The sequence below is a fragment of the Emiliania huxleyi genome, assembly GCF_000372725.1.
Source record: "Emiliania huxleyi CCMP1516 unplaced genomic scaffold EMIHUscaffold_1, whole genome shotgun sequence".
NCBI lineage: Eukaryota > Haptophyta > Isochrysidales > Noelaerhabdaceae > Emiliania > Emiliania huxleyi.
The window spans coordinates 2310637-2317273 of NW_005202428.1; the positions used below are offsets into that span (position 1 = coordinate 2310637).

At 67.4% G+C, this 6637-nt stretch overlaps 2 protein-coding genes across 2 annotated transcripts in view; both read left to right on the plus strand.

Moving 5' to 3' along the window:
* Positions 1-718: 718 nt before the first annotated feature.
* Positions 719-2010, plus strand: EMIHUDRAFT_194651 (hypothetical protein; the record flags this gene model as incomplete). Its single annotated transcript, XM_005794366.1, has 3 exons — positions 719-1348; positions 1448-1486; positions 1771-2010. 3 exons carry the CDS (start codon positions 719-721, stop codon positions 2008-2010), a joined length of 909 nt encoding a protein of 302 aa, XP_005794423.1.
* Positions 2011-2123: 113 nt separating this feature from the next.
* Positions 2124-6637, plus strand: part of EMIHUDRAFT_447539 (hypothetical protein) — a gene marked incomplete at its 5' end in the record, with an annotated part of 6680 nt that continues 2166 nt past the window's right edge. Inside the window, 12 exons of the mRNA XM_005794367.1 lie at positions 2124-2182; positions 2306-2507; positions 2610-2714; positions 2799-2848; positions 2921-3247; positions 3345-3414; positions 3483-4370; positions 4446-4505; positions 4591-4641; positions 4822-5263; positions 5377-6158; positions 6306-6371. Coding sequence (XP_005794424.1) covers positions 2124-2182; positions 2306-2507; positions 2610-2714; positions 2799-2848; positions 2921-3247; positions 3345-3414; positions 3483-4370; positions 4446-4505; positions 4591-4641; positions 4822-5263; positions 5377-6158; positions 6306-6371 — 3102 coding nt within the window. The remainder of the gene's footprint in view (positions 2183-2305; positions 2508-2609; positions 2715-2798; positions 2849-2920; positions 3248-3344; positions 3415-3482; positions 4371-4445; positions 4506-4590; positions 4642-4821; positions 5264-5376; positions 6159-6305; positions 6372-6637) is intronic.

The following is a 6637-nucleotide window of genomic DNA, read 5'->3' on the forward strand; positions in this document are numbered from 1 at the left end:
GACGGTGATGGCGGTGTGACCGATCGAGCTACAAGAGGAGCTTGTTCAGCAGGATCAGGGTGGGCCGAGCAGTTCCTCCTCAATGGGTGAGCATTCTTACTATTCTTGCATCTTGGTGAAATCCCCCTGCGCTCATTCCCTGCCCTCTCCCACCACACACTCCGTCAGAGCCCCCTCCCCTCTTGAGGAATTTTGACAATTAACCAGATGGATCAATGACAATCGATGGGCTTGCCCATCCCGGAGTGGTTCGACTCCACATAAATCCGAGACGGTGATGGGAGGGTCGTGTGGTGGTCTCAGGCCCAGTGAGGTAGTGCATCTGACTATCCCGGATCCTGCTGAACAAGCTCCTCTTGTAGCTCGATCGGTCACACCGCCATCGCCGTCGGGGAGAGGGGGGACGACACTGCTTTGGCAGCGTGCACCTCGATCCTTGGAGCACTTGGAGTGCAGTCATTGATCCTGTACCGTGTTTGTTATGACCCCCCCCAATGAACACACCAGTGAGGGAGGGCGAGACGATCGAGGGGTCCCGTACCATGCGGAATCGACCCTATCCAGTGCTCAAAAAAGATAAGAATTCCCAGCGATCCCTCTTGTAATCAGCTCCCTGGGGGTTCAGCTCCTCGTACGTACAGTTGGCCCCGGGGCTGCGGCCCCGTTGCGCAACCGCGGAGCGTCTCCGTGCCAGGTGTCGACCGAGGCAGGCCCGGCCATGGGTTGCTGCAACTCAAAGCTGCCGCCGCAGACCGCCTGCTATCATGACGGGTCGAATGAAACGCCTGAGACCGAAACGAGCGAAGTGATGAGCTCAGACGACGAGGCTGATGGAAGCCAGCTCGTGCTGACGCTGCTGAGCGCGTCCAACATGCCGCGCCTGGACCTCTTCTCGGCGAGCGACATTTACGCCGTCGCCTTCTTGCAGGTCGACGGCGAGCCGCGGCCGCCACGCGTTACCTGGCCAGTCAAGGCCGACGCCACGAATCCCGTTTGGAACTCGAGCCGCCTGCTCGGGTGTGCGGAGGAGGGCGCGGTGGTGGTGGTGGACTTTTATGACCACGACGAGAGCGCCGCATACGACGTCACCAAGCTGAGCGGCTCGCGGCCCGACTTTATCGGCCGCGCTGTCCTCCCAGTCGCAGATCTGCCGGTCGGCGGCGGCTCCGTGGAGGCCCTGCTCGAGCTGCCGCGCCGCTCGCTCTCCCTGTCGTCGTTGCGCCGCGCCTTGCAGCCCCCGGGACACCCGCCCGCCTGCACCCTCGCTCGCGTCGCGCCGAGCATGCTGCGGGGCCCGCGCCGCAAGGTGGTCTACTTGATACGGCACGGCGAGTCGCTATGGAACGAGGTGCCCTCCACCCTCCCCCCTCCACTCTCCTAACGCGCCAACCTCCCCACCCACCCCAGCACGCAATCACGCCTCGCCCTCTGCCACCTCATGCGGCAGGCACAGGCCGACAAGGACGTCTACGGCATGCTCTCAGACGTGGACCACCCGCTCACCGCCGAGGGGCGAGCGCAGGCCGAGGCCCTCGCCGCGCAACTGTCCGCCGCTGCGGGTGCGACGCCGGGCGGCGACTCGCTGCTCGAGTCGACGCAGGCGCCGCCCCCCTCCCCGCCCGGCCCGCGCCTCCCCCCCCCCAAACCCCACCACCTCCCCACCACCGCGTCCATCCCCACCACTGATCCCACCGCCGCCCTCCCCTCCGCCCTCCGCCCTCCCCCCGCCCCCCTCAGGTGCTCTGCTCGCCACTCACCCGCGCCGTGCAGACCTGCCTGATTGGGCTGGCGCCGCTACTGGCCGGTGAGGTCCCGCGCGTGCGCGTGGTCACCCTCGACCCGAACTTGCGTGAGAAGAGGAACGCGATGGGCAAGGACTCGTCTGGCAAGTGGGTCGGCGGCAAGCTGCAGGCCGGCGTCCGCACCACCCTCCGCGCCCTCTACGACGACGCGCCGGAGCGCGCGGCGCCGCTCTGCGAGGCGCGCGCCTCGAGGGATGCCGAGATATAGGCCGAGAGCGATGCGGAGGTGCGGGGCGTCGATCGAGGGAGATGGCGCGGGGCCACCCGACGCTGCCCCGCACCCCTCCCCTGGCCGGCGAGTAGGTGCCTCTCGACCTCGAGATGGTGCAGGCGAAGTGGTGGCTCGGCAGCCGCGAGACGGAGGCCTCCGTGGACGCGAGGTCACGACACACCTAGATATGAGGCCTCTGCTGACGCGACCTGGCACACGTCGCGCCACTGTGTGTGTCACATCTGCATGCACCCCCGCTCTAGCCCACAGCGTGTCTTTGACGCGCCCGTAGGATCGAGGAGCTCGGCGCGCGCCTCTGCTACTCGCCGCACAACGTCATCGCCGTCGTCGGCCACTCGCACTACTTTCGGCAGCTCTTCCGCGCGCAGCTCGACGAGCGCGCGACGCTCGACGGAGGCGACGCCTCGGCGCTCACCGTGCAGAAGCTCAGCAACGCAGGCGCGGGACGGCGCGCGGCGAGGCGAGACCCACCGGTGCGCACTTCGCCCTGAGCCGCCGCTGTGCGCGACTTTAGGCGTGGCGAGGTGCGAGGTCGAGTTCCGAGCCGAAGGCGGGCCGCCCCGCCCTGGTCCAAGCGCGCCGCCGAGAGGGAGGCGCCACGGAGGCTCTCACCCGCCTCGCGTGCGCGCTCCGCAGGCGCGCGCATCACGGCGGTCCAGCTGCTGCCGGGGACCGAGCTGGTGTGACGGCGTGCCAGGGAGGATAGCCAAGCGGTTCGCTCTCCCTATGGATCCGAGGATTTACAATTTTTTGATTTGATTAAGGCCTCTCAAAAAAGAAAAATCTCGTTGGACGGACGGCTGAGACCCGGAAAGTGAGAAGGCGTCTTGCCGCTCGCCGCCGCTGTGTGCCGCTGTGACCCTTACCGTCGTCCGATGGCGTCCAGCCTGCTCTCGAGCGAGGGCGTGGCCGAGGGTCAGCGCGTGTGGATCAAGAACAAATCGTCGGACCCGAGAGAGCCACCCTTCCTCGCCGGGACTGTCGTCGAGGCGGATGGCACCACCGCCAAAATCGCGCTCGACAACTGGGGCTCAGGTGAGACGGTCGCGGTGTCAGAGTCGGAGCTTGACGTGGCCAACGCCGTCTCTGCTGAGCTGAGCGGCGGCGAGGAGCGGGCGGAGCCGGACAACTGCGATCTTCTCCAGCTCTCAGAGGCGACGCTGCTGCACAACACGCTCCTCCGCTACCGCCGCGACGAGATCTACACCTTCACGTGCGCGAGCCCGCTCCAGAGTCCCTGCCGCGCACGCCCTCACACACCACCCGATACCACCCACGGCCGCCAGCCCACCACCCACTGCCTGCTGCAGCGGACCGATTGTCACGTCGCTCAACCCGTGCAAGCCCATCGACGGCCTCTACTCGACGGAGCGCATGAAGGTGCCCCGGACGCACCGCCGAATCGGGACGTCGCCGCGGATGACGCACCTCCGTTCCCCCGCCGGCAGGCTGCCAAGCCTCGCGAGGAGGACGAGCTCGGCGCGCCCAACCCGCACATCTACTCTGTCGGCGCAAATGCGTACAAGACCCTGTGCGAGACGGGCCGCAACCAGTCGATCGTCGTTACGGGCATCTCTGGCGCGGGCAAGACCGAGGCGAACAAGTACCTCCTCAAGTACCTCGTCTGGCGGGCGAGCAAGGAGGGCACGGAGAGCTCGCCGATGGCGCAGACCGTGCTCGACTCGACGCCTGTCTTTGAGGCGTTCGGCAACGCGACCACCGTGATGAACCCAAACTCGTCGCGCTTCGGCAAGTTCATGCGCGTGCTCTTTGACGACGCGGGCTGCATCTCGGGCGCCAACATCTCCACCTACCTCCTCGAGAAGTCGCGCCTCGCCCTGCAGCAGCCCGGCGAGACCAACTTCCACATCTTCTACCAGCTGCTCGCGGGGCTCGACGACGGCGCCCTCGCCAAGCTCCACCTTGGGCGCGACTCGGCGAGCTTCCACTACCTCACGCGCGCGGGGTCGGGCGTGCGCGAGGGCCTCGACGACGTGAACGAGTTCAAGGCGACCCACTCGTCCATGCAGACGCTCGGCCTCCGGCCAGACGACGTGTTCTCCATCCTTGCCGGCATCCTGAACCTCGGCAACGTCACCTTTGAGGTCGTCGATGAGAACAACGCCGAGCGCGCGTCCAAGGTGTCGAACCCGGACGTGATTGCAAAGGCGGAGGCGCTGCTGGGCATGACCGGCCTCAGCCGGGTCCTCACCGTGCGGCGCGTCCAGGCGGGCGCGCGGGCGTCCGTGTACGAGAAGCCGCTCAACCCCGAGCAGGCGGGCCGCGCGCGCGATGCGCTGAGCAAGCGCGTGTACGACCGCCTCTTCTCGTGGATCGTCAAGTCCATCAACGAGTGCGTGGCGCCGCCGGGCGCGGCGCCTCCCACCGACGGCTCGCGCGTGGCCGGCAAGTGGATCGGCCTCCTCGACATCTTCGGCTTCGAGATCTTCAGCTCCAACTCGCTCGAGCAGGTGCATCCCACCGCCGGCCTCTCGCCTCCCGCCCGCGCGATCGCGCAAGGGACCCCTGCCTCACCGCTCCAATCCCCCTCGGCAGCTGCTCATCAACCTGGCCAACGAGAAGCTGCAGCGCTTCTTCCTCGACTCCGTCTTCAACTACGAGCAGGCTCATTCACTTATGCAGCCTCCCACTCCCCTGCTGCCTCTCACCGCGACCACCGCTTCTGCCGGCCTCCCTCCACCCCCCCCCACCCCCCCCCTCTGCCGCCGCCGCAGCTCCCCTCCCCTCTCTCTTGCATGCTTTCCTAACCACTGATGCCCTCCAAAGGCGCACTACGAGGCGGAGCAGATCGAGTGGACGGCCGTCGAGGTGCCCGACAACGGCCCGATCGTGGCCGCCATCGAGGACCTGCCGAACGGAGTGCTCCCCCTGCTGGACGAGCAGTGCTGGCTCGGCGACCGCGGCAAGGACTCGACTTTCTGCACCCTCCTCAACCAGAAGAACCCCATCTGCTCCGCCGAGTTCGCCAAGCTCGACCAGAAGGGGCGCGCACGCTTCGACCCGAGCAACAACTTCACGCTCGCCCACTTTGTCGCGCCTGTGACCTACACCGCGCAAGAGTTCATCGAGAAGAACCGCGACTCGATCTTCGAGGAGATGGCGCATGCGCTCGTCGACTCGACCAATCCCCTCCTGCCCGAACTCTTCCCAGCCTCCGAGCTCGACGCGACGGAGGTCCGCGCAGCCAAGGGCTCGGGCAAGTCGTACGGTGCGCTCCCCGCGCCTCGCATCCGGCGCCGCGTGCTCGTCCCCTGCACTCCGGCGGGACGCCCGGCTGCGACGCGGCCTGACCGCCTCTTGCGTCGCACCGCCGCACCGCAGGCTCCGTGGCGTCCAAGTTTGGGTCGTCGCTCACCGATTTGCTCGCCGAGCTCGCCTCGACCGACCCCGGCTTCGTGCGCACCATCAAGCCGAACGTGGGGCTCAAGCCCGGGGCGCCGGACGAGCGGCTGATCCTCGAGCAGCTGCGGACGTGCGGCATGCTGCAGTGCGTCAAGATGATCCGCTCGATGTTCCCGACGCGCATCCTGTACACGGACGTGGTGGCGCGCTACGCCAGCTGCGTCGCGTCTTACTCGTTTATGGCGGAGCGCGAGCCGCGCGACTTCACCGCCGCCATCTGCGAGTCGTTCGACGTCGACCCCGAGGAGTACCGACTCGGCCTGACCAAGCTCTTCATCAAGGGCGGTTGTGCGGTTGCGCTCAACAAGCTGCTCCGCGGCGCCACCACGCGCGCCGAGCAGCTGCTGCAAGAGGCGCTCCTCCGCTGGAAGCTCAAGCTCTGGCACAAGGAGCGTTTCGTCGTCGAGAAGCTGATGGCGTGGGCCTCGCGCGCGCGCGCGCGCCTGGGGAAGCCGACGATCCTGCCCACCACCCACCACATCCTCGCGTACCGAGCGCTCCGGCGAGCCTACGTCGACGAGCTGTGGCGCCAGCGCGCGGCGGCAAAGGTGCAGGCGCTGATCAAGGCGCGGAAGCAGCGCGAGCGCAACCTGCTCGAGAGGAAGGCTGCCGTCGTCCTCGGCGCTGCCATGCGCTGCACGCTTGCCCAGCGCGAGCTGGCCCGCCGGAAGGCCAACTACGACGCTGCGACCAAAATCCAGGCATGCGCCCGCGCCGCCGCCCAACGTGATCGCTACAAGCAGCTCCTTCACAAGCGCGATAGCGCAGCGACAATGATGCAGGCCTCCGCGCGGGCCTGTGCCGCGCGAGGCCGGTACAACAGACTCCGAGCCGCGATTACACTGCAGGCTGCAGCGCGAGCCCTTGCCGCACGAACCTTGTACAACAAACTTCGCGCCGCCGTCTCACTGCAGGCACGCGCCGCCCGCCCCAGCCCCACGCCCGAATAGACAGACGCGGGGAGGAGAGGGAAGAGGGGGGGGGGGGGGGGGGGGTGCCCCCCCCCCCTCCCCGCGGAAACCTGCGTGCTCTCTCTGCAGGGTTAACCCCGGATGCCCCCGTGCCCCACCCCAAACTTGGAATGGAAAGAAGCCCAAACCCCGGGGATGGGGATTGCCCCAAATCCCCCGAAAAAGGAAGCCCTTAAGGAGTTCTCTGCCCACCGGGTTCAGGGGGGGGC